At 39.1% G+C, this 27,951-nt stretch overlaps 1 protein-coding gene across 4 annotated transcripts; it reads right to left on the bottom strand.

Moving 5' to 3' along the window:
- Positions 1–326: 326 nt before the first annotated feature.
- Positions 327–22,721, bottom strand: MTO1 (mitochondrial tRNA translation optimization 1). Of its 4 annotated transcripts, none has more exons than XM_025925584.2 (12): positions 22,388–22,719; positions 18,545–18,744; positions 18,347–18,464; positions 15,950–16,239; positions 13,785–13,897; positions 13,507–13,697; positions 13,140–13,270; positions 11,993–12,197; positions 11,742–11,913; positions 6,450–6,568; positions 2,969–3,129; positions 327–1,181 (listed from the first exon to the last, which is right to left on the bottom strand). In XM_025925584.2, exons 1-12 carry the CDS (start codon positions 22,602–22,604, stop codon positions 1,020–1,022), a joined length of 2,079 nt encoding a protein of 692 aa, XP_025781369.1. In that variant the 5' UTR covers positions 22,605–22,719; the 3' UTR covers positions 327–1,019. The 4 variants fall into 4 exon arrangements, with proteins under 4 accessions (XP_025781369.1, XP_086563359.1, XP_086563358.1 ...); XM_086707232.1 differs by having other exon boundaries at positions 1,043–1,181; positions 2,969–3,100; positions 22,388–22,720; XM_086707233.1 differs by lacking the exon at positions 2,969–3,129 and having other exon boundaries at positions 1,034–1,181; positions 22,388–22,720.
- Positions 22,722–27,951: the final 5,230 nt, after the last annotated feature.

The raw sequence follows: 27,951 nt of genomic DNA, 5'->3' as shown, positions 1-27,951 counted from the left end.
CTCTCTTGATTGATACCAGAGATGTGAGTTAGCATTTCCAGGGACAAGCAAGGCTCTCTGGCCCACTTGTCTGCATTCATCTTCTAGTCTACCTAGAAGGGTCGAGGTGTCTGAGTCAGCCAGCCAAAGGGCACAGGTGGTCCTCCCACCCTAAACCCTATTACAACACAGAATTGAAGTACTGAAGAGGAAGAAGAGTGCCAGCACCATTCCAGTTATTCTGTCAATTCTGACTTAAAAACAGGGAAACGCTAGTCATGAGTTACTATGGATTATGTCTTCAGTGTTAAGAAATCATGCCATAACAGTTTCATAAGAAAATACTGTATGATATGAAGTAACTACCTTTATTTTCCCTTTAACCAGGTTGCCAAAAACTTTTCCATATTGTGGATCAAAGGAAACTATGATCATTTCTGATCTAGTTTACAGGATATTCATTGATGTTCAAAGATAATCACTGGTGAGGATTTCCTGGAGAAGTGTAGGAATCTTGGAAGTCAACTTTCACCCTACATACTACATTTTTAAATGTTGGAAATCAACTGGCTAATTCTAGATGATTTTGTATAGTTTCAAATTTGAAGCCCTAAGAATTTGAGGGCTTTGAAATCGCCTCCTTATCCAAGCAAAAGACTACTAACTTTCAAAACAGGTTGAAACATAAGACTTTTACTTTGGTAACATTTAATGGACAAAGTCTTTATGAGTAAGCAAATCTGCAAGCTGAAGTTTTTTTTTCTGGCTTAGTTGTGGATCCGCTATGATCTCTGTTTGATGAATACTCCCGTTACATTAATATGCTCACTGTATTAGAGCACCTAAGATGAAGAGTATAAATGAAGACTTTATAACTTTCTCAGATAAAGAAGCACAGTTATTATAATCTTTGCCCTCTTCATAAATTAATCATAAATCCATAATAACCTAAGGTTATTTTAACAGGTGCTAAAACCAAAATACAGTACTTATCTCCTCTCTCTGCTCGTACTATTTAAAAGTCTTCTATGAATACAAAGCTATAACTGTCTTTCTTCCAGTTTGTCTGTCTCGCATAAGTATTGGTCAGTGTTGGGCAATTCATCCATAGCCGCCTGTCTCTGCTGAGTGGTCTTCACAAATCGGAGTAGATTGATGATGGCAGCAGGTGTCACTCCAGGTATACGACTAGCAGCCCCAATCTAAGAATTAAAACCATAAGAGATATATGTAAGTGCTGAATCACTAAATTCTACTCCTGAAACTACTACTACACTGTATGTTAACTAACTTAAATTTAAATAAAAACTTGGAAGAAAAAAAATAATAAAACCATAAGATAAACATAAGTGAGCTATGTCAAAATCAAATTTGTTTTGCTCCTAATAACAATCTGTATATTATAGTTTATAAAATATTTTAAAAACTATTATCTTAATGTATCTTCAAAATAACTATAAAGTAGGTAAAGGGAATGTGATTATTATTAATACCTTCATTTTACAAATTAGGGAAAATGAGGCTCAGAGAAGTTCAAGTCACTTGTCTAAGAGCACATGACTAATAGATGGTTAGACTACCTACATTTTATTTTCATTAAACTAATGTAACCTCCTCAGCCATGTGTTGGACAGCACCCTATAATCTCATTAGTATTTCTGTGGTATATTTTTATAGTGAAATGTATGAATATTCACTCGAAGTGGTATAAAGACTAAATAATCTCATGTCAGTTCAGGTCAAGTTTGATACCAGGTTTGTCTATAACAAACACTTGTCAGAGCTTTTTGTATCCTAGAATTGTGGATAAGGGATGTGAACTCCAATGACCTGTTCTGTCCAATTGAACTTTCTGTGATAATGGAAATTTTCCATAACATTTGCACTGTAACAATGTACTGTCCAATACGGTAGCCATTAGCCATACGTGGCTACCGAGCACCTGAAACATGGTTAGTATGACTAAACAGTTGAATTCTGAGTTTTATTTCATTTTAATTAATGTAAATGGTCACATTTAGCTAGTGGCTATCATATTGGGCAGTGCAGCCTATGACTACCCATAAAAACCCAAGATGAATAGGATATACAGAGTTATAAAATTTAAGGCCTATTTGCTTGGTTTCCATGATGACTATTGCTAAGAATACCATGTTTATATTGACGGAATCACTCCTCCCTTTAAAAATATTTCTTTTTAAAATTGTTTTACAGGTCATATTTTTCTTAAATGCCTTTTACTTTATGAATCACCACTAAAAAGAGCCACCGCCTATTAAACTATGATACACCATCCATTTTTAAGATACAACTCAGTTTCAGAAATGTTAAATGTGCATCTCAGAATCAATAAATATAGCACTGTCAGTGTAGACCCTGACGCGGGGCTCAAACTCACCAACTGTGAGATCATGACCTGCGCCAAAATCAAGAGTCAGACACTTAACAGACTGAGCCACCCAGGCACCTCCTAAATATTTGTCATTAGAAGTCTAATACTGTATAGTATACAATAAAGTTTTTAATTTGTTCACAGATGTTTACACACACACACACACACGCACACACACACACACACTTAGGCTGAAGCATGGGGTGAGGGACCTCTTTGGCTCCCCTCTAACCTCCTAGTAAGCCAACACTATGGATCTCCTAGGGAGGATTCTGAGCGGTGATTTGAAAACCACTCACACGTATTATATTTTAACCTAATGTGGTTTCTTTTATGTCATGAGTTATGGGTTAGCACATGTTTGGGACTAGAGAATAATTTTAATCAACCTAATTCTTCTAGTTATTTATTTAGACTGTTTTTTCATCTCTCAAAAACATACCATCTGTCATACAAAGAAATGTCCTAAGAGGTTAGATTTTTTAATGATGAAATAAAGTATTAATTATGTGTATTAATTATGTGATCACTGTAAATCCAGGTTTAAAAAAAATTAAAGCACTAGTTCTTTATCCTATCCACTGCCTGGTTTCTTACCGTCTCTGGGCGACTGAAATGTAGCTTCTCTCGAACTTCATAAGACAAAGACACATCTCTGAGAGTCAAATAATCTAAGTCTTTTGGCAGTTGGAGAGCTTCTTCTTGCTGAACTTCCTTTATTTGTTGTTGCTGATGGAACAACACTGATTCATAAATGGCTGGTAAACAGAATTAATTATGTTATGATTTATGATACTCCTATTAACAACTTAGGTTTTTAATGTTTATTTATTTTTGAGAGAGAGAGAGAGTGTATGAGTGGGGAAAGGGTGGAGAGAGAGGGAGACACAGAATCCAAAGCAGGCTCCAGGCTCTGAGCTGTCAGCAGAGCCCGACTTGGGGCTTGAACTCATGAACTGTGAGATCATGACCTGAGCTGAAGTCGGACGCTCAACTGACTGAGCCACCAAGGTGCCCCAACAACTGTGTTTTTATAGCTTTTTACAATTTACAAAAAAACTTCTGAATCTCTCATTCAACACTTTTTTCCAACACCACAAGGTAAGTGGGGTAAGCGTACCCTTTTCCAGATGAGGAAATTGAGGATAAATCAGAGGGAGTATCTTGCATAGCAACTACAACATTCTGTCTGGTAGTTTATTGCATGCCCTTTCATCTCAAAAATTTGGAAAATTAAGGGGCACCTACGTATCTCAGTCAGTAGAACATGTGACTCTTTTTTTTTTTACAGAGAGAGAGAGACTGGGAGAATCTTAAGCAGGCTCCACACCCAGCACAGAGTCCAACACAGGGCTCAATCTCACAACCTTGAAATCATGACCTGAGCCAAAATCAAGAGTCAGATGCTTAACTGAGCCACCCAGATGTCCTGAGCACGCGACTCTTGATCTCAGGGTTGTGAGTTCAAGCCCCATGTTGGGTATAGAGTTTACTTAAACATTAAAAGCAAAATCTGGAAAATTAAAAATAGAAGATACTGCTTTTCCATTCAGTGCAAATTTTCCCTCTCAGTGCAAACCCTCAATGGACTATGGCTTTGCATTTTGAGCCCTAAAGACAACCTGTTTCCCTAAGAAAATGGTTTTCAGAATTATGTCCATATCAAGCTGTAATTTTTAAAAGTGGGGTTTTTTACATGTAAAACAATTTAAGGTTTTTATTAAGAAATGAAGTTGGATAATTTAGCAATTATTTTGTGAAGCATTCTGTTCTTAGAAAAATAAACTCAAAACCTGTTTCAAAATCTAAATTGAGGTGGTCATTCTATCCTGTAAGAAAGCCGGCTTTCCCTAAGATGTTTTGATAATATCTGCTTCTATCACTTGATTAGCAGTCAGAAAATCTCAGCTATGAGCCTGGCTCTATCAATGAACCTGACTATGGGTACATCATTATCCTTCTGGGCCTTAGCTTCTTTATCCACAAATTATAAGGGCTGACCCAGATGCTTTGCCACTCACCAACTGTGTGATCTTAGGCAGGTTACCACTTATTTGTAAAATTAAGACAATAATGCTAATACCTATCCTTCACGGGACAATTCTTTTTCTTTCTTTCTTTTTTTTTAATGTTTATTTTTGAGAGAGAGAGAGAGAGAGAGAACATGAGTGGGGGGAGGTGCAGAGAGAGAGGGAGACACAGAATCCGAAGCAGGCTCCAGGTTCTGAGCTGTCAGCACAGAGCCCGACATGGGCTTGCAACCACAAGCTATGAGATCATGGACCAGAGCCAAAGGTGGATGCTTAACCCACTGAGCCACCCAGGCGCCCCCACAGGACAATTCTAAATACCAAACAAAATACTGCATGTAAAGGGCTTAATACAACATCGTAATATGACAAATTAGCACAAAAAACTGTCATACAAATATATTACTCATAAATAGACCTTTACAGAGGCTCATGGGATATAAGTGAGGGAATGTATATGTTAAAGGTATATTTACTTAAACTTTCAAATCTATATATAATAAAACATGAGAAAGAATACAAAGAAGAATCTGAAACTGATTTCTGCCATTATGAAACTTGCTATCTGGTCCATGTAGTGATTTGAGAACCACTGATATATCTTATATTTTAACCTAATGTTTCTATTGAGCCATGGATATAGAGTCTTTATATGTGCCAGAGTCTTTAAAAAACAAGGCAAAACAGTAGCTACTTCATGGCTGAAGTCAGGGTTTTCTATGAACAAGTTAACGATAATTATTCTGGATTATTCTAACTCAAACCTGATGATTTATGGAACAAAGTAAAGTTGCAAACCAAGTTTAAAATACAGAATTTAATCACCTGTCCCCAGGTGATAACATCCTGAATGTTCAATTAAGTAATTTTTACTTCATAGAGAAATCATGAAGTTGAAACAAAAGTACATTATTTTCACACATCAGTGTACATCAGTGTACTACTAGTGTCTTGTCATTTGCAGTTTTGATGAATTTCCCATTGTTGCCAGACTTTGGTTAACTTGCATGGTGGGATGGTAGGTAGCACTTGGGTCATCCTATATGCACAGCCAAAACATAGCAAAGTGGTAGATCTCTCTGGAACTAAAAGAAAATGCCATCGATACAAGGAATGCAGCATTCTTACCACCTTGGCTGGTCCCCAAAGAATTTAAAGTGCTTTCCTATTTGAACAGTACGTCATTATCCACCTTTTCCTACCGTTCTCCCTATCTCTTTCACTTCCCTGCCTTTTTCTCCACATAATTTTCCACCCCAGGGAAAAACATCTATCAAAACGCAGAAGCTGATGTTCTCAGTATTTTTATGTTTGAAATTTTTCATAATGTACAACTTAAAAAAATACAGTGCAACTACCAAGTTATCTGTAGCTTTGATGGTCAGTATGAGAGCACAATATGTGTCATAATGTACAGGGGCAGGCTCTGATTTCTTTGCCTGATACAAAATAAGTATTTGTTAATGGTAGAGTATTCCAGTATATTATCAAAGCCAAAGACACTATTATTTTTCTCATTATTAGAATATCAGAGGGGAAAAATGTAAAAAGGAAGTTTAAGGGACACTTGAAATGTACTCACAAATTACCTAGGGATACTGTTAAAATGCAGATGTGCTGGGCGCCTCGGTGGCTCAGTCAGTTAAGCATCTGACTCTTGGTTTCACCTCAGGTCATGATCTCATGGTCATGAGTTTGAGCCCAGAGAATCCCTGCTTAGGATTCTCTCTTTCCTTCTCTCTCTGCCCCTCCCCTGCTCACTCTTTGTCTCTCTCTCAAAATAAATAAACTTAAAAAAAAATGCAAATGTGTTTACTCAATTAGGTCCTAGGTAGAGTGTGAGATTCTGTATTCCTAACAAGCTCCTCTGTGTTGCAATGCTGCTAGGCTGGGAGCGCCACTTTGACTAGCAGAGAGCCTAAGACTATGCTGGTTCTATGGTAACAATGCCTCCTCTTAGAGCTGTTTCTTAATGGAGCTGATTTCCATAAATTGCACAAATGGAAAAGAGAACACATAGGCATGTTAAGTAAAAAATTATTTTCTACCTTCTATTTTCAGTCTTTCAGCTAGTTCTCTACATGTAATGTACTTCTTCAAAGGCGCTGGAACAGCTGTGGCTAATAACTTCATGTCAACTTCCTCATACTTCAGAACATCTAGAGCTCTGCAAATACACAAAAGTTTCATTAAGATAGGAGTCCCCACCCCCAAAAAATAGGGGTCCATATCATGTAAGCCAGATTAAGAACAAGATTCCTTGGAAATAATGCCAAATCTCTGAATTAATACTATTTTCAAAAGATACTCTGGGGTGCCTGGGTGGCTTAGTGGGTAAGCGTTGACTTTAGCTCAGGTCATGATCTCACAGCTTGTGGGTTTGAGCCCCACATCAGGCTCTGTGCTGACAGCTCAGAGCCTGAAGCCCACTTTCAATTCTGTGTCTCCCTCTTTATCTGCCCCTCCCCTGCTCATGTTGTGTCTCTGTCTCTCAAAAATAAACATTAAAGAATTTAATAGTAAAAAAGAGATACTCCTAATTCTTTCCAAGTACAGTCACCAAATGCAGTGACATCTGCAACACAGTAGAACCTCAGTAAGACTAGTGTGCATTCTCCCGTTCTCTTATCATGAGAAATAAGTTGTTGGTAAAGATTGCAATCCTATCATCCATTTGTCCTCCCTTTCTTGTAAAGACAAAATATCCTCTGATAGCAAGGATTTGACTGAATTCTCTAAGAATTTGTGTCCTGTGAGTCATCATCTTGCATGCCCGAAATCAGCTGAAGACCTCTTTCTTGCTTTTGCAGAACTCTCCAAGTAAGAACAAAAGGCCCTGTGTGTATGTTTTAGTCTCTCCAAATAAACTGATGACAAAATGATGGTCAAGGGCTTTTCTAATAAATAAGGGTTCCTAAGTATTCTTCCAGTTGGGTGTATTCTAATTTTGTATAATCTCCATTTCAATTTCTACTGATTAAGAACTTTAGGCAGCTAATTCTCACTTCTACTTTCACTATGAGCTCTGGATAGACTAAGTCCTCCTGGGCCAAAGCAAGGGGAGAGGAGAGCGATATATGCAGCTAACAGAGATGACTACTAAAGTTCCCAGGCATCTTTCATAGCTCACCAAGAGAACATGCCTAAGGATAAATGCTGACAGGTACTTCAGGTGAGATTTGCAATAACTTCATTCATCGACACTTATTAAGATACAACTAGAGAGAGAAACTTCAGGTATGTTTCATCTCCAGAAGTTCTGGTGTTCCTTAGGCCAATTTAATCCCTTTTATACCGATCTCAGATTCCTTCTTGGTATCACCCACCCCCATCTCCTTGCCCTCCCTTAACGTGGTGTGAACTAGACCAATTGTTGCTCTGTTAATTATTACTAACTTCATTTACATGTGGCTTTTTGGTTATAATTCATTTAAATGGTTATTGCCAGGGCAACTAAAAGTAGTACATAATGAGTTCCATTGTTGCCAAGACCTTAGTTCTGCTTGGTTGAACTATGACACTGCCCTAGGCTCACCTCATTCCTGTGCTCCCAAGACTGCGAAATTTTCTGCAGTTTACTTCTCATTTTGTTTGGTTCTCACAAGATTCACCGATCTGTACAATTTCCCTACATTTTTTTTTTTTAATTTTTTTTTTCAACGTTTATTTATTTTTGGGACAGAGAGAGACAGAGCATGAACGGGGGAGGGGCAGAGAGAGAGGGAGACACAGAATCGGAAACAGGCTCCAGGCTCTGAGCCATCAGCCCAGAGCCTGACGCGGGGCTCGAACTCACGGACCGCGAGATCGTGACCTGGCTGAAGTCGGACGCTTAACCGACTGCGCCACCCAGGCGCCCCCAATTTCCCTACATTTACTGTCTTAATTCATTTTGCTTCTATTTACTAATTTTGATCTTCCCTCCAATAGGTTGCGTCTTTGATAAATTCTGTCCATCTCAAACCAATTAAATTATCAAGTCAACAAAAAGTCAGATCTGTCCATCCAAGGGTCCCAAGTCTTCCGAGGCCTCCCAGCCAACCTTCTTTACTGTTTATTCTATTGCCACAGTCATGCATTATCACCCTTTGCAGATGGATGCTTGACTCATTTCTTCCTCAGATGGCCTGCTCTAGGAATGTCCAGAAATTCTGGGCAGCTCTGCTGTGCTCCCAGAGACAAATTAGGTCAATTAATTACAAAGGCCTCATCTCATAAGCTACCATGAAACCATAAAACCCTAAGCTCCCAAAGGAAAACGGCTGAATTGTCTTTTAAACTACAGAACATACTGGAACACACCTAATGACTAACCAAAAAAAGCATTATCTTGGAATCTAGCAGGATGGTGATCTCAAAGAATAGCCCTTGACTGTCCAACTTAATATTTTTTCAAAAAATAATTTATTTACAAGCCTTGGAGCTGTTCTCAGATCCAACCTTTAAGACCTGCTTTGAACCAAACATAAGCCTCAAGAGTTCAGAGCTCTGACACAGAAAGGACAAGTTATCACACCTCAACAGAACGTAAGAGACACTCTGACACATCAGTGTATTTCCCTATAATCCTGGCAGGAAATGTGTGTGTAGTTATTTGTGTATCTCTTCAAAGTCTGGTTCAACTTGTGTTTAGCACAGAGCCTAGCATGTACACAGTAAATGCAATAAGTGTATTTTGACCAATTTTCTATCTCTCTAGCTTTATATATCTAGGCATTGACAAACTGAGTTCATTTAGGGAGGCTGAATGCTAGACTAAATATTCTGCTGAAATCAAATGGTGGCGGGCAGGGGACGCCTGGGTAGCTCAGTTGGTTAAGGGTCCGACTTTGGCTCAGGTCATGATCTCACAGTTTGTGGTCCGAGCCCCATGTCAGGCTTTGTGCTGACAGCTCAGATTCTGTGTCTCCCTCTGTCTCTGCCCCTCCTCCACTGACACTCTGACTCTGTCTCTCAAAAATAAATAAGCATTAAAAAAAATTAAAACAAAAAGCAAATGTGGGGACTGAGACCCTAGTTTCTCCTGAAGGGAAAGATAACCTGAATTAAAAAGAAAAGCATTTGGCTAAATTATTGTTTTTTTAATCACCTTAATAAAATGGCTACTCTTGGGATTAGTTTGGTGAGGATGTAAAATTGATAGCCTTTTCATTCATATTTTTATTCATCGATTAGCTTTTAGACTGTGTTAGAAACACTCTGCTTGCAATGTTACCTCAATACACATTGGTCACGTTTAATGCAAATTCTAATTATATAAATTTGAAATAGTGCAACATTTGTCAAAAAAAAAGCATGATGTTATATATTTGTTGCACAAAATTTAAAATAGTGTGAACCTTCCTAAATTTAAACAAACACCTGAAATACCAAGTGGATTATAAACGATGTTTATACAACTGCCATCTCCCAGTGCCACTAAGCTGGTAAATAAATCTATCCACCATCCTCATTTGTCAATCAGGCTGTCGTTCCTGTGACTAAGATTCCCTAGTTTGGGTGACTACTATGCAGGTTCTTTAATGCTTATCATCACTATAATTAAAAATCTGCTTAATATCCTCTATTATCCACCAGTGCTCTGGGAAATTCCTGTGAAAATGAAAACCGGGGAACAGAAGTTATAAATGATAAGACACCATGATGAGATGAAAGCCAAACACGGACACGTTATGCCAGGCTATTAATCAACGTGAGAGCACTAGAAGATTAGAAATAATAAAAAGCAGCATTAAAATAGGTATACCTTTAAGTTCACAAAATCCCTCACAAGGAAAACAAACTTAAAAAAAAAACAAACAAAAGGAAAAGTATATTGGACTCATAGCTGCAAGATAATGCCACCATATTTGCTTCTGAGCTACAATGATTTTACATTTCTGCCTTCTGGGAACCTCCCCACCTGAATTAGCATACATTTTTTTTTTTTTTTACTAAAAAAAGTTTTTTTTAATGTTTATTTTTGAGAGAGAGAGAGACAGCACGAGCGGAAGAAGGGCAGAGAGAGAGAGGGAGACACAGGATCTGAAACAGGCTCCAGGCTCTGAGCTGTCAGCATAGAGTCCAATGTGGGGCTCTAACCCACAGACTGTGAGATCATGACCTGAGCCGAAGTTGGACACCTGACCAACTCAGCCACCCAGGCGCCCTAGCATACATTTTTTTTAATGGAAAAATGAGTGGTGAAATATGCAGATTTTGAACTGTGTAAGGTCCTTAGGAATATATCTATGAAGCAAAAGCTCTATATTAATGTCCTTTAGACTCAGAGTCCATATAACCAAAATGATGAAAGGACAAAAAAAATCCCCCTAAAATGCAGCATGGGATTGTTCAAGTGAGTCTACAGAATTTAAAATACTCCACTTGGAATGCAAGCTGGTGCAGCCACCCTGGAAAACAGTATGGAGGTTCCTCAAAAAACTAAAAATAGAAGTACCCTACAACTCAGCAATTGCACTACTAGGCATTTATCCACGGGATACAGGTGTGCTGTTTCGAAGGGACACATGCACCCCCATGTTTATAGCAGCACTATCAACAATAGCCAAAGTAGTGGAAAGAGCCCAAATGTCCATCGATGGATGAATGGATAAAGAAGATGTGGTATATATATACAATGGAGTATCGCTCGGCAATCAAAAAGAATGAAATCCTGCCATTTGCAACTATGTGGATGGAACCGGAGGGTATTATGCTAAGTGAAATTAGTCAGAGAAAGACAAAAATCATATGACTTCACTCATATGAGGACTTTAAGAGACAAAACAGATGAACATAAGGGAAGGGAAACAAAAATAATATAAAAACAGGGAGGGGGACAAAACAGAAGAAACTCATAAATATGGAGAATAAACTGAGGGTTCCTGCAGGGGTTGTGGGAGGGGGGATGGGCTAAATGGGTAAGGGGCACTAAGGAATCTACTCCTGAAATCATTGTTGCACTATATGCTAACTAATTTGGATGTAAATTTAAAAAAATAAAAAATAAAATTAAAAAAAATAATAAAATACTCTGCTTAATCAGAGGTTTCTAATTGTTCCATACTTCTAGAAGAATGCAGATTAACTATATTTCTTGGTGTGTACCCTCTAAATCTTAGGAAAGCCAGAACTCAGTGGGAACCACAGAAATATTATATTAAAAATGAAAAAAATAATTTAGAAGCATACATATTTTTAATACTGAATAAAGAGATAAGTTACATCTAAATGATTCTGAGAAGAAGCCATGTTCATTAAAATGTTCATTTAAAATAGGGAATCCACAGGTAATGTTTCTCTGAAACAATCTCACTTTTCTGTAAAAAGTAAGAAAAGTCTATATTAAAAGTGCATACCTGAGAGGCAGACTTTTACCAATACTTATAGAAGCCTCTGGAATTAACTTTTTCCATTTAGAACTTGAAAACTCAATGGATTTTAGCACAGAAATGCCTTCTTCCAAAGAAGACTTCATCCAAGAAGCTCTTTCATATCGTTGTTGGGACACACAGCCAACTTCCTTATACCCTAAAAGAAGGGGAAAGAATATAATGAGAGAGGTTTTACAGAAGAGTAAATATGGTTGCAGGACTCAGTGAAGAGATACCTCGGAACGTGAGCCTGCTGTCGGCGTTATCAGGGCGCAGTGACAAACGGAACTCTGCTCGGCTCGTGAACATGCGGTATGGTTCGTTGGTACCCAGTGTGGTGAGGTCATCAATCAAGACTCCTATGTAGCCTTCTGTTCGGCTAACGACAAAAGGAGGCTTGCGTTTGACCCGAAGACTTGCATTGATTCCAGCTATCACACCCTACAAGAGGACTGAAATGTTTAAAAGGCCATTATGAACCGAACAACGAGCTACCCTATTCAGAACACTATCTGGAAAAAACAGCACGGGATAGTAAGAAAGCAAGCACTGCCCTGAAGCGATAGAATAGAGAAAGAAAATGTGATCCTTATTCAAAACCAGAATACAGGTAATGTACCACTTTAGAATGCTATATTTCATTGTTTTCAAAAATATTTAACATTCCTGATAAGCCTCAGGTGGGCTAATATATTGTTTTAAATCCACCCATAAAGCTCTTCTAGCCTTTTCCCACTTACAAGTAAAAATAACATAACTTCTCACTTAAAAGGAGTATGTTAATTTTCAATAATGTTATGTAAGAAGAACTAAATTTTGTTTATAAAAAAATTTCAGGGGCGGCTGCCTGGCTCAGTCAGTACAGCGTGCGACTCTTGATCTCAGGGATGTAAGTTCAAGCCCCAGGTTGTAGAGATTAGTCAAAAATAAAATCTTTAAAAACAAAGTCAGAAAAAATCTAATCAAATATGGTATCAGACCTGGGAGCTCAAAATGAGAATTAAAACCAAAAGTGTTTGGCACAGCATAAGGAATACAGTCAATGATACTGTAACAGCTATGTAATGGGACAGCTGGTAGCTACATTTGTGGTGAACACAGCATAACGTATATACCTATCAAATCATTCAGTTGTACATTTGAAGTAATGTAACATTTGTGTCAACCGTACTCAAATAAAAAATTAAACAAAAAAAAAAAACAAAACCCACAAGTGTTTTCAAAATAGTAGCCATCCCTGTATACCCTGAAACAGAAATAAGTCTTCAACTACAATGTATGAGTTGTATAAGATCTATATAGTTATCATAACAGACGTTTAAAGGAGAAACACCAGTTAAATAGTCCTTTTGTGTTTGTAACAATATTTGAACAACGTCTTACTTGAGCTGCAGCTTCCTCATAACCAGTAGTGCCATTTATCTGGCCAGCAAAGAAGAGCCGTTGCACCAAATGAGTCTCAAGAGAAGGAGTGATCTGACGGGGGTCTAAATAATCATACTGAACACCATAACCTGACCAAAGAATAAATGATATAAAATAAGTAAAAACAGAGCTGGATTTGCCTCAAAGTAGAGATGCAAAGATGATCACTAAATGCTCTTGAAAAACAAAGAGTATATTTTAAATGCATAGGTGTTGGGCTTTGTCTTCTGAGGCTCTAAGCAACCATGACTATAGCTAAGACCTCTTCACTATCTACTAATGCAATGCTGAGTTGATACTGAAGGGCAGCTGTGATTCTCTTTACCTGGCTGAATCATTTTAGCTTTCTCCAAGCCTTTGATGCATGTGATCATTTTCTCCTGTAATTCAGCTGGTAGCGTCACAGATAACCCTTGGGGGTAGATGAGGTCAGAATCCATTCCTTCAGGTTCCAACCAAACCTGATGAAGACGGTTTGGAAAACGCAAAACCTTTGATTCAATGGATGGACAGTATCTAGAACAAGACAATGAAATTCAAAAATTTAATGAAGCAAACAAAAGAAGGTTGATGTCACTCCTTAAAGTAATGTTCTGTCCTTACCGGGGTCCTCTTGTAGTTTCCTTAATGTGACTATTAAGGTGAAGGTTCTCAAGGACAATCTCATCCACTTTAGGGTTGGTGTGAGTCAAGTAACATGGCAGCTGATCTTCTGGCTAAAATATAGGAAGTACTTAAAACACTGTTTTGCTTCTTTACGAGTTTATCTTTTCCTTAAATAAATTACACACATGATATGCACTTAATTTTACAAACATTAAACCTATGCATAATGCTGAGCACTATTTAGGGAGTATTCTTGCCAAAAAAACCCCAAAAGGTGAACCTAAATTTAAACAAGCCTCCAAATCTACCAGTTTACAGGAAATATAGAAGACAGAAGAACCTATTTAAGGTACCAGAAGGATGAAATCAGAGAAATCCAGAATGTGGGAAATTCTAGAGAACAGATGGCTCAGTTTCTTCCACATATAAATGTGAAGAAGAAAAAAAAAAAACTGGGGGAAACTGTTATAAGGCATATCGTCCAACTCAGTGTATGGTCCTTATTTGGTCCTTGTTTGATAGGTATGATAATGGTATTGCGGTTGGTTTTTACAAAGTTCTCATCTGTTAAAAATATATACCAAAGTATTTATAAGTGATATCTGGTACCAAAGCTTTAAAACCTAGTAAGAAGAAGAGTGGTAAAGAAAGATGAAACAAGAATGCCAGAAAATGTTACTTGTTGAAGCTGACTGATGGACACAGAAATTATACTGTTTTTTTTACTTTCTATAAACTTGAAAATTTATAATAAACAGATTGTGTGTGTGTGTGTATATATGTATATATACATATATATATATTTATACTAAGAAAGTTGCATCACAATTTACATTTTACCAAAGTAAAAATGTAAGTGACTTGCTCAAGACAGTGGAATATTTGGAGCCACTTATTAATAAAACACTTACCAGAAACTAGGACCATCAATTATTAGTCCTCAATTCTAAATACACAATGTTTTTTTAATTCCAAAGATAGGCAAAAAGTATCCTGTACTCTTCAAAAATACCAGTATCATGAAAAACTGAGGAACTGTTCCAGATAAAGAGAAATGACAATTAAATGTAATACGTGATCCTGGATTGGAAAAAAAGGGTTGCTATAAAGAAGAATATTGGGATAATCAGCAAAATCTGACTATGAACTTTATATTAGATAATAGCAATGTATCAATGTTAAATTCCCCAAATTTCATTACTACAATGAGGTTATATAAGAGCATGTAATTGTGCTTAGTTGAAATACATACTGAAGTATTTAGAAGTAAAGAGTCATGATCTCTGCAACTCACCCTCAAATGTTTTGGGGAAAAAAAAGAATAAGAATAAATGTGTGTAAGGTACCTGGGTGGCTTAGTCAGTTAAGCATTTGACTCTTGGTTTTGGCTCAGGTCATGATCTCATGGTTTGTGAGTTCGAGGCCTGCATCGGGCTCTGCACAGAGAGCAGAGAGCTTACTTGGGATTTCTCTCTCTCTCTTCCTCTCTCTGCCCCTCCCTGCACGTGTGCACATGCACTCTCTTTCTCTCTCAAAATAAATAAAATTCAAAAAAAGAATAAATGTGTATATTACTGTTTTATAGATTAAATATATGTATCTATATATTTCTGTATATAGAAAGATAAATATGGTAAAATATTAACAATGGGTGAATTTCAGTGGTTTACAGGAGTTTGTTTTAATGGTCTTGCAATTTTTACATAGGTCTGAAAGTGTTTCAAAAAATTTTAAATAGGCAAAATTATTGAAGAGATGAAACTTAACAACTTATTGGGAAACACCCAGTTAGCCAAATTAGCTAATCCTTTTAAAGATCATTATTTTGCACCCTAAGTAATAGTATAGTATATACTATAGTATATACTATAATATAGTATATATAGTAATATAAAGTAATATAAAGTGAATTGTGAAGAGTAGAAAGAAGGAAGGGAAGAAGAGAGAAAGAAGGAGGGAGGGATGGAAGGAAGGAAGGAAGGGAGGGAGGAAGGGAGGGACAGAGGGAAGAGGGAAGAAAGAAAGGAAGGAAGGGAAGGGAAGTGAGGAAGGGAGGGAGGGAGGAGGGAAGGTGGAAGAAAGGGAAGAAGGAAGGAAGGGTTATATCCTGCTGTGAATGGCCACTGTCAGCTGTAAAGTTAGATTTTCTTAAATTATCTTACCTTAATCCACACTGTCTCACTGATAAAACTGAATGGTATGGATGGATTATCTGGTGTCTGCTTGTTTAGAATGCTGAAATTAATGGACTCTTTGGCAATTCGGGGTGGAGTCCCAGTCTTCAGTCTTCCCACCACAAACCCCAACTTCTCCAGAGTGTGAGCCAACCCTACGGAAGGCTGATCCCCTAAACGTCCTGCTGGATGCATTTCTAATCCAATTACAATCACACCTCTCAAGAACGTCCCAGTAGTCAGAACCACGCTCTCTGCATGTACTGTGCTTCCATCCGCTAAAGGTTAAGAAAGAGTAAAAAGTGTGCCCTGTTATCAAGGATCAAATTGAAACGTGACTATTTTAAATTAGAATTACAGGGAGGGGCTCCTGGGTGGCTCATAGGTTAAGTGTCAGACTCTTGATTTCCACTCAGGTCATGCATGATCTCATGGCACGGGATCTTGGGGATCGAGACCCTCAAGGGGCTCAATGCTGAGCCCAGAGTCCTCCCTCTCTGCTCCTCCCCCACTCATGCACACACTCATGCACACACTCGTGCGAGCATGTGCATGCTGTCTCTCTCTCAAACAAACATAAAAAAAAAAGAACTACAGGGACTCCTGGGTGGATCAGTTGGTTGAGTGTCCAACTCTTGGTTTTGGCTCAGGTCACAATCTTGCAGTTTGTGGGTGTGAACCCCACATAGGGTTTCCAGCTGATGGTGTGGAGCCTGCTTGGGGCTATTTCACCTCTCTCTGTCCCTCCCCCACTCATGGGACTGAAGTCCCAAGGAACATGGGATGATGTAACACAGCAAAGTAGTAAAAAGAAGGCTCAAAATGACATTTGTGCAGAAGGCCCAGAGAGCAATTGCCCTGACTATAGCAGATGGGTTGTAGGGGACTGGGGAAGTTGATGTCTCTGAGAGGGAAGAATCAAAGAAAAAACAGAATTGATAGATTACTTGACGATTGAGAAATGACAGTTTTTTCCTAATGAAAAAGCTGAACAAGTACACAATTAAAATAAGCAAACAAAAAATAAAGCAAATATTAATCCAAAGCAAAGCAAAGAGGTATATGAAAGGAAACAAACATAATACACTACTTAGCTCTACAATGAATATTTAAAAAATCATAACAATATAAACATAGTATCAACCAAAATTTATGGCATAACTAATTAGAAGGATTGAGGGAAGGAAAATAGGGGATTAAAGAGAACTGCTATAAAAAAGGTTAATAGATAACATCTAATACTGATAATTTAGGGAGTACAAATATAAGAATACTATTTAGAAATATGTAAATACATAGGAACAAAACTGCAGTAGTTAATCTGTAAAGGGAGATAATTATAGAGATAATTGTTTTTCCATACAAACTTTCAAATTCAATTTGATTTTTGTAAAAATTATGTGCATGTATTATCTTAATGAAAAATTAATTTATAACTCCTGGGGCACCTGGAAGGCTCAGCTGGTTAAGCGTCTGACTTTGGCTTAGGTCATGATCTTGTGGTCTGTGGGTTCGAGCCCCATATTGGGCTCTGTGCTGACAGCTCAGAGCCTGGAGCCTGCTTCAGATTCTGTGTCTTCCTTCCTCTCTGCCCCTCCCCTGTTCACACTATCTCTCTCCCTCTCAAAAATAAATAAACATTAAAAAATATTTTAAAAAATTTGTAACTCCTTTAAATAAAAAACATAAGTATAGTAACATTGTAAAATACAAATTAAAAAAATTTAAAGCAAGAACTAGGAAAAATAGAGGCACTTGGCTGGCTCAGTTGATAAACATGTGGCTCTTGATCTTGAGGTTGTGAGTTCGAGCCCCACTTTCGAGCCCCATGTAGAGATTACATAAAAATAAAATCTTTATTATTTTTTTTTTTCAACGTTTATTTATTTTTGGGACAGAGAGAGACAGAGCATGAACGGGGGAGGGGCAGAGAGAGAGGAAGACACAGAATCGGAAACAGGCTCCAGGCTCTGAGCCATCAGCCCAGAGCCTGACACGGGGCTCGAACTCACGGACCGCGAGATCGTGACCTGGCTGAAGTCGGACGCTTAACCGACTGCGCCACCCAGGCGCCCCAAAAATAAAATCTTTAAAAAGAAAAAAAAAAAAAGAACTAGGAAAAATAAAAATTACAACAGAAGAACCAGGAGAAAAACACATGTATGTAGGCTATAAAGTCTTACTAAGATGGTATAAATGAGCCCAGAATTTGACTAAGCTTCATGAAGGTCAAGATGAAAGGAGGAATATAATTTTTTATATAGTTTTCCTCTAGGAAAATATAATAATTTCCTAGAATAAGCAAAACATCTCCATGCTCTGCTCTAAAATTGTTTTTTCACATGGAGTTTGACACTGTTATTATCATCTATCACCAGTACAAACCTAAAACCACGCCACTGACACGGCATTTCCCAGTGTACTCAGGCTCTGGTTCTGTAAGAATAAGATCTTCTACAGCTCCCTCCTGAACAGTAAGCAGTGGTGTATTTAGGATTTCTTTCTGCCAAAAGAGAATGCAAGTTGAAGCATAACAGTTAAATAATCACTACAGTCTCTCCTGTTTTGACGCCCCATTCTCACCTGCATGTTCTGCTTATAGAGTTTCCTATCAATCTGAGCTCTCAAACCCCAAACAGCTGGTCCCTTACGCCGGTTTAATACTTTGTAATGTACACCAGACTGGTCACAGATTCGAGAACAAAGCCCATCCAAGGCATCAACTTCCCTCATTAAGTGCCCTTTGCCAATGCCACCAAAGGAAGGATTACAGGACATCTGACCTAAAAAGAACAGACCAAATAAATATATGAACATGTGTACATAGTGAGTTTAATAGAGAAATGTCTGTACAAGTGACTAGAATCATCTCATATGATAGATTAAAATAAAACCAACAACCCTGAAACAAACACTAGAAAGGAACTTAGAAAATCCCAATGGGGGGCGCCTGGGTGGCGCAGTCGGTTAAGCGTCCGACTTCAGCCAGGTCACGATCTCGCGGTCCGTGAGTTCGAGCCCCGCGTCAGGCTCTGGGCTGATGGCTCGGAGCCTGGAGCCTGTTTCCGATTCTGTGTCTCCCTCTCTCTCTGACCCTCCCCCGTTCATGCTCTGTCTCTCTCTGTCCCAAAAAAAAAAAAAAAAAAAAAAAAAAAGTTGAAAAAAAAAAAGAAAATCCCAATGGGATGCAAAAGTTATTCAGGGCATCCTGGAAGACAAACCATTGACTATAGTTTCTTTTAAATCTTTTCCTTGATACATTTTTACTAGTTCATTAGGTTGCCTTTTCCTTTAAAATATGGTTTTGAAATCCTCACTTCATGAAACCTTCCCAAATCCAGCATACTTTTAAGAAGTCCCTTGGCACTAATTCCCTGTTATAATGAATTATGTCTTCCATAAATGCCATCTGCTGTTTCCTTTTTGCTTATTTTGCAGAAATGATTAAATTATATGAGCTTCCTGAAAGTAGAAACCATACTTTAATCCTTCCCCTTAAATTCCCCTAGTCTGATTTGCAAGTCTAAACTCATAAGGTTTCCTCAAAGGTTTTTAGAGGAGGTGGAGGAGTAGGGAAGTGATCTCAACATCTATAGGTCTATTGCAGCCACCACCAAGCCGTCTACAAGTTTTTATAGTCTCCATAAGCAGGCTGAATAGCGCTGTGACTAGGAGTTTGGGTCAGGAATGAGTGAAAGGGATCTGGCTCAGTTCCTAGATCTACCACTTATAAGCTCTGTCATTTTGGGGGCACCTGAGTGGCTCAGTTGGTTAAGTGTCTAACTTCGGCCCAGGTCATGATCTTGCAGTCTCTGAGTTTGAGCCCGACATTGGGCTCTGTGCCAATTTTTGGATTCTGTCTCCCTCTGTCTCTGCCTCTCTCCCTCTCACAGTCTGTTATCTCTCTCTCTCAAAAATAAATAAATAAACACTATAAGCTCTGTCATTTTGGCAAGTTATCTAATCTTCTCTACCTCAGTTCCCTCCTGTAAAAAACAGAGATGATAGCTACAGTAGATTATTTCCCCCCCCCCCTTCGATTCACAATTTTATTTAGGTAAACACTCTGCTATGAGGCTTTGTGCTCAGGGAGTGTGACCTAAACTCAGTAGGAATAAATCTTTAATGATCTAAGTAATCCTGTTTCTACTTGCCAGTGTTTGGGTTAAGAGTGGGAAATAAGTCACGAGGGATGAAGTCTCTAGAAACGGGATTTATTTTCCTCTTTAAAGAGATACAGGAGTGGGGGCGCCTGGGTGGCACAGTCAGTTAAGCGTCCGACTTCAGCCAGGTCACGATCTCGCGGTCCGTGAGTTCGAGCCCCCCGTCAGGCTCTGGGCTGATGGCTCAGAGCCTGGAGCCTGTTTCCGGTTCTGTGTCTCCCTCTCTCTCTGCCCCTCCCCCGTTCATGCTCTCTCTCTGTCCCAAAAATAAATAAATGTTGAAAAAAGAGATACAGGAGTAGCGGAGGGTGCCTGAGTGACTCAGCTGGTTGAGCGTCCCACTCTTGATTTTGGCTCAGGTCACGATCCCAGGGATGTGGGATCAAGCCCCGTGTTGGGCTCCACACTGAGTGTGGAGTCTGCTTGAGATTCTCTCTCTCTCTCTCTCTCTCTCTCTCTCTCTCTCTCCCTGTACCCCTCTCCCCAGCTCACACTCTCTCTCTACAATAAAAAAAGGGGTGCCTGGGTGGCTCAGTCGGTTAAGCGTCCAACTTTGGCTCAGGTCATAATCTCACCGTTAGTGACTTTGAGCCCTACATGGGGCTCATTGCTGTCAGCAAAAAAGCCCGTTTCAGATCCTCTGTCTCCCTCTCTATCGCTCTCAAAAAAAAAAACACTTTAAAATAAATAAATGAGGGGTGCCTGGGTGGCTCAGTTGGTTAAGCGTCCAACTTCAGCTCAGGTCATGATCTCACAGGTCATGAGGTCAAACCCGCATCGGGCTCTGTGCTGACAGCTCAGAGCCTGAAGCTTGCTTCAGATTCTGTGTCTTCCTCTCTCTCTGTTTCTCTCCCACTCGAACTCTCTCACTTTCAAAAATAAAGATGAAAAAAAAAAAAAAAAGAATAAACAGGCACACAAGAGCACAAGACTTTTCCATTGTGAAATGCAAAAATAGTTTTCCAAAAAGTATTATTTTCCAGGTTGGTGGAAAATAAAAGACTTTCTGCCTCTAACTTCATTATTGGCAGATATGACTAAATCATATCATGACAATTCTTGTACTCTGCATTCTTACATCAGTTGAACCTTCTAAGTCAAAGCTATCTTTCTGAGGCCAAGTAGAAATATTTAAGATGCTCCACTATATTAAATTACCTTAAAAATGAGATTTTGATTTAAAGACAGATTTGCGATCCACTAAGCTCATCTATAAGAATTATTATCTCTGTAATGTATTTATTTAAAAAGAAAACGGATTGTATTGTATTGGTAAAATAATATGAATATGGGTTTGGATAAGAATCCCTTTATCCCTCACAGAACTACATTACTCATATTTCATGGTCATCTTAGTTCAATAATACTTTTCATTAGAGTTTTGAATTATTATTGAAAGGCAGTATCCAGTCTTTATTTTTTTTAAATGTAAACAACACTGAAATATATCATAAGCAAAGTATAATCTTTTGGGTAATCTTATCAACCCTCTCTAAAAGAATCACTGTTAACAGTGTATGTTTCTCCCCACTTACCAGCTGAATGGTAATTTTTAAAAAGTACTTCAGTATACAAATATGTGATTTATTCACAATTTTTGCAAAACACAGTTAATATTTCAAGTACTGTTCACTCTTAAGCAAAATGCAAGAGATAAAGATAGGCATGCATAATTTACAGAATGATGTTTTAGCTAGCATCTATTATGGTGCTAGAGAGAGGTCTTGCTTTAAATTATAGCTGTCCACCCACTGCCTGTTAAATGTGAAAAAAGCACTGCCAGTTCCTGAGCACAAAATTAGAGGACTAACGCCTAGCAGAGATATAGAATGCAATAAAAAGTATCATCCTTCTTCAAAAGGGCTTCACAAAATCTAGGGAAAAACACAACTGTCGTTTAATAAGTAATTCCTAATAAATGTTAATTCACTCTTTTCCCAAAGCCACAAGCTAGCAAAAGGTAAATGGCAAAAAGGAAATAGGAAGCTATCAGCTTGTATTCTTAAATTTTCCCCCTTTCCCAAGGCACGGCCCCCAACTCCACCTCCACCAACTAACTACTTCGGTGAGCAGCAGCGCAATCCGTGGTCCAAAGAACAGCCCAGTCCAGGGTTCTGGGAAACTCAAATCAGGATAAAACCACAGATACTAGGATTCTCGCTAGCTCTGAGAGAGGGAAGAGTCTGCCCATCCGGGAAAGGGTGAAGGGGCATATTGGAAGCTTGCGTCCTGGGCCATCCTCCACTCGACCCGCGCTCCTCACCGATCGTGTCCACGCGGTGGGTGAGTAGCAGGGTCCGGGAGCCGCAACGAGCAGCAGCGGCGGCTGCCTCGGTCCCGGCATGTCCTCCGCCGATGACTATCACGTCAAACTTCGTAGCCACGGGCGCCGCGCTGTCACCGCTGAACCGGGCCAACGTAACACGCTTTTTGGTGAGGGAAGCCGCGACCCAGAGACCGCAATTTCGGAGAGAAAACATGGCTGAAGAAAGGCCGAGTGTGACTCTAAACCTGACACGAGCTAGGCGCAAAAATTTAGGGTACGAGGGAAAGTCTGCAGGACGCAGCCATCTTTGTTCTGATGTCAGAGCGTCGCAGTCCACGTTCAGCGTCTGCGCTGATTGGGGCTTTGGCGGGACTTTAAAGGCGAAGCGAGACCGGGTTAACAGTGCAGGTGGCACGACCAGTGTGAGCCTGGTTTCGTGGTCCATGCAGGCTTTTGATCACCAATGGCTATGAATTGGTGGTTCCTACGTGGTCGTTTTTGTCTTTTCTGGAGAGTGGCAGCTCTAATCGCCAGGTGGTCACCTACAGTGATTTTGATCAGTTTGCCTTATAAGATTCTTTGAATTTTCTGATATACTATCACCTGGACTTCTGTTTGATATTATAGAGTAGTCTCTGATAAGAGTAGATTTGAAAGCAGTTAAAATATATTTGTGGATGAAAGATTCATGATGGCTGAATAGGGGAATGGAATGGTTGAAGGTTAAATGGCCAGCCTTTTGGAAACACATTTTTAAAGCCTTCCTTAGAAAGGAAATCTTCAACTGGTTAGTGAAACAACCCATGTGGCAGTTTTATTGTTCTAGTTATTAAAATATATCGAATACATAATTTTGCTGTCTTACTACGTTAACAATAGCATTCGTTATACACAATTTAAACCTTACAGAAATAAAACTTTGTTAAAAAAAGAAGCAAACTGAAAAATAATATACTCATAGTATTATATGTGCAAAATAATAGTAGCATTAGTATTTGTATTTTAAAAAGCTAGGAGGCATTGGCAACAAAATGCTGACAATGATCACAGAGGTGGGGATTAGAAGAGCTGACGGCAGTTATGGGTTCTTTAACTCTCAATGTATTCTGGACTCCATGCCATGGATATATAAATCTATCACATTTTAACCATAATTTATGTAATTAACTCCAATTACTGGGCATTCGGATTGTTGATAATTTTTAAAAATTTTTTAATGTTTATTTATTATTGAGAGAGACAGAGAGAGAGTGGGGGAAGGGCAGAGAGACAGGGAGACAGAGAATCCCAAGCAGACTCTGTGCTGTCAGTACAGAGCCTGATGTGGGGCTCAAACTCACAAGTTGTGAGATCATGCCAGAGCCAAAACCAAGAGTTAGACGCTTAACTGACTAAGCCACCTAGGTGCCCCGGACTGTTTATAATTTTTAATGTTATGAATATCGTTGTACATACATCTCTTTAATTTTATGGGACTCTTTCTATAATGAAGATACTGGGTAAAAGGATTCCTCAATGTTTAAATTATTGATGATGGCTAAATTAGCCTTCTGAAAGCTTTTGGTCAGGTGCATTAACAGTGTAAGAGTATTTCATTAATACTGTAGCCAGGACTGGATTTTAATTAAGTTTTAAGTGTAAATAGGCAAGAAGATGGATATTGTATGTGTGTCCTTCATAGTCATATCTTGACACATTTTTTTTTGTATTCTAAGACATTAAGCTATTCTGATTTTCCTCCTATTTTTCTGGCTACTCCTTCTCAGTATATTTTTCTGGTTCCTCCTCCTTGAGCACTGTGCTCAAGCCTAAGGGCACAACCAAACCAATCTCTAAACCCCAACTTTAGGGATCTATCTCCTGAGCCCGTCCCCAATACTAACTCTGTAGCACTCTGGGGTCCAATCTGGAGACAAAAATCACACAGTAGGTATTTAATATAAGAAAAATTGACTATACTGGGATGCCTGACTGGCTCAGTTGGTAGAGTATGCAACTTTTGATCTCGGAGTTGTGAATAAATAAATAAATAAATAAATAAATAAATAAATAAATACTCTTTAAAAAAAAAGAGCAAAATAAAAGAATATAAGATATAAGGAAACTCTATATAGTACTCTAGGGCTGAGGGAGAGTACCCAAGTAAGAATAAATTCAAAAGGGGTTCAGACCTCAATTGCAGAAGGCCTTCAGAGAATACGGGCTACATAACACAGGGGGCTTGCAGAGGGAGCAACAGCACTATGTGGACCTCCTGGCCACAGGCTGACTGCACACAAGGCTTGAGGAAGGATCAACTTCTTGGTGTGTGACCTTCTGGACCACAGGCAACTTATACACACAGGTTAAGGAAGGATCAACTTCTTGGTGTGTGACCTTCTGGACCACAGGCAACTTATGCAGGCCAGGTAGGGATCTTGGTTCCCCTGTCCAGTAACTTGTAGACAGGTTATGGCCAGGCCAAGGTTGAAAGGTCCTAGAGGGATCACTTTCTGGGTCTATGGCTGGGGTAGGCTCTACCAGATGTTCTCACACTCACTAGTCTGTCCTTTCCTTGCAACCCCCTTCCACTCCTCCACTATGTTGGAAAGTGTCTTACAGTGTCCTCCTGCAACCTCTCCTGAGAAAGGTTAACATAGTGGACACTTGAAAAGAGAAATGCTGAAAGGAATTCTGTCACTTATCGGATAGCATATCTCGAAGGGTATATTAAGCCCTTGTCTGAAAAGCAATAAGTTGATAACTGACACAACATCTTAAGCTTCACCAGTTCTTGCCACACTTGCTGTTGTTTGAACAACTAGGCATAGTCACCCCTTAGGTGCTTTGCATTAACTTTTTCTTCTGCCTGGAACATTCTTCTGGGTATCCCCTCCTTGAAATCTTTGCTCAAATGTCACTCTCCCAGTATCTTGGTATTGTACCATTCCTCATTCCTGATCCCTCTTGCACTGTTTTTTTCTTTTTCTTTTTAAATTTAAGTTTATTTTTTTGAGAGAGAGAGAAAGAGAGAGAGAGAGAGCAAGTGCAGGAGCGGCAGAGAGAGAATCCCAAGCAGGTTCCACACTGCACATAGACCGGTGTGGAACTTGAACTCACCAACGGTGAGTTCAAATCTCTTGGCTTTTCCTATGAGATAATGTCCAAGATCCATATCAAGACCCAACTAAAAAGTCATTCCCTCTATGATCCAGACACTGCTGCAGCAAGATTAAGTAAGGATCAAAACTTTCTCCTGTGACAGGTCAGCAGCAAAGATATGTGATTCTGGCCTGGCGGATTGTTGCTTACACATTTTTGGTTAAGCAAACATGAGTGGACTTTCGAAGATTTGGAAATAGCTGGAGGACAGCATTAAGCTAACTGTAGAGTCATTTACAGGATTCCATGATAAGCAGCTGGAGCCCCTGGAGGAGAAAAATAGAATCATAGAGCAGAGGTCTTCAGAATGAGGTCAGTATACCCCTGGGCATCCTGGAAGACTGCCCAAGTGCACTTGCAGTTTTAAGGAAATGGATTTCCATATTTCAACTACCATTTTACTTTTCTCTGAAATTGGTCTGCTTGAGAACAAGCCTGACTACACAATAGTCCTCCTTCCATTTTATAAAAGAAAAAAAAACACGTTTCTCATGCCACAATTCAAACTAGGGCTCATTGCCCTAGAGCAAAAAAACATAAACAAAAGCAAAAAATGTCTTTGTATCAAAGAGGATCTATCAAAATACTGATTTCAGGAAAACCTTTTCACAGAGTCATCAAGACATTTTTGTCCATTGACAGATGAATGGATAAACAAAATGTGGTATATACTTACAGTAGAAATATCCAGTCTTGGGGCGCCTGGGTGGCGCAGTCGGTTAAGCGTCCGACTTCAGCCAGGTCACGATCTCGCACTCCGTGAGTTCGAGCCCAGCATCGGGCTCTGGGCTGATGGCTCAGAGCCTGGAGCCTGTTTCCAATTCTGTGTCTCTCTGCCCCTCCCCCGTTCATGCTCTGTCTCTCTCTGTCCCAAAAATAAATAAACGTTCAAAAAAAAAAAAAGAAATATCCAGTCTTAAAAAGGAAGGCTAGGGGAGCCTCAGTGGCTCAGTCAGTTGAGCGTCTGACTTTGGCTCAGGTCATGAACTCACCCCTCCTGAGTTCAAGCCCCATGTCGGGCTTTGCACTGATAGCCTGACAGCATGGAGCCTGCTTCAGATTCTCTGTCTCTCTCTCTCTGCTTCTCCCCCTCCTGCACTCTCTCTCAAAAATAAATAAACATTAAAAAATTGTTTTAAAGTAAAGCTGACAAATGCTACAGTATAGATAATATGGATAAACCCTTGAGGACATTGTCTTAACTGAAATAAGCCAGTCACAAAATGACAAATACTGTATCATTCCACTTACATGAGTTACCTAAAGGAGCCAGATTCATAGAGACAGAAAGTAGAAGGGTGGTTGCATGGCTAGGGAGAGGGCAGGAATCAGGAGTTATTGTTTAATGGGAAGAGTTTCAATTTTATAAGATGAAGAGTTGGGGAAATGGATGGTGGTGATGATTGCACAACAATGTTAATGTGTTTAATGTCACTGCATTGTACACCTAAAAATAGTTAGGATGGTTTTTAAAAAACTCAATCAAAGCACTCTAAACCCAGGGGGTTCCTGTCTAATATTTATTTATGCAAAGGGCTTGGCTTTAGAAATAGATATTTGAAAGCCTGTATGGAGAACTCTGGAATCACAATGGCCAAAGCAGCATGGATTATTTAAAATGTAAGTGTCGTTTTTTAAAAATGTTAATTTATTTATTTTAGAAAGAGAGAAAGACAGAGAAAACAAGTGGAGGAGGGACAGAGAGAGAGGGAGACACAGAATCAGAAGCAGCATCCAGTCCTGAGCTATTAGTGCACAGCCCGAAGTGAGGCTTGAACTCATGAACCATGAGATCCTGACCTGAACAGAAGTCAGAGGCTTAACCAACTGAGCCACCTAGGCACCCCTAAGTGCCATTAAAAAGAGAGAGAAAGAGAGAGAGAGAGAGGAAGAAAGGAAGGAAGGAAGGAAGGAAGGAAGGAAGGAAGGAAGGAAGGAAGGAAGAAAGAAAGAAAGAAAGAAAGAAAGAAAGAAAGAAAGAAAGAAAGAAAGAAAGAAAGAAAGAAAGTCTATTTATTGAGAGAGAGAGAAATAGCAGAGAAGGGGCAAAGAGAGAGGGAGAGAATTCCAAGGAGGCTCAGAGCCCACTGCAGGGCTGGATCTCACAAAGTCTGAGATCATGATCTGAGTGGAATACTGTATCCATCAAGACTCAGATGCTTAACGGACTGTGCCATCCAGGCGCAAGTGCCAATTTTTTATGGGATTTGAGAACCAATGGGTAAAATTCACGGATAAGAACTACACAATTTAAGACTGTGTGAGCTTTCAAAAAGTCAAATAAAATGAAATATTTATTCTAATTGCAGTTCTCAATTCATTCCCACCTTGTAAAAGTTGAACATTTCCTATTTCTCGTTACTAAAAAAGACCCCTCACTTAAACTTACATTTAAAGTTTCTCGGGGCGCCTGGGTGGCG

This window comes from Puma concolor, chromosome B2 (genome assembly GCF_028749965.1).
Source record: "Puma concolor isolate L17-30 chromosome B2, mPumCon1.1.hap2, whole genome shotgun sequence".
In the NCBI taxonomy this organism is placed as follows: domain Eukaryota; kingdom Metazoa; phylum Chordata; class Mammalia; order Carnivora; family Felidae; genus Puma; species Puma concolor.
This window is presented reverse-complemented; position numbering and strand designations above follow the sequence as displayed.

Coding starts and splice junctions, on each gene's coding strand:
- MTO1 (XM_025925584.2), bottom strand. CDS start 22,604: ATGTTTTCTCTCCGAAATTGCGGTCTCTGGGTCGCGGCTTCCCTCACC. Junction 13,898..15,949: donor GTGAGACAGTGTGGATTAAG/GTAAGATAATTT, acceptor CCTATATTTTAG/CCAGAAGATCAGCTGCCATG. Junction 6,569..11,741: donor GGTAAAAGTCTGCCTCTCAG/GTATGCACTTTT, acceptor GTGTATTTGCAG/AGCTCTAGATGTTCTGAAGT.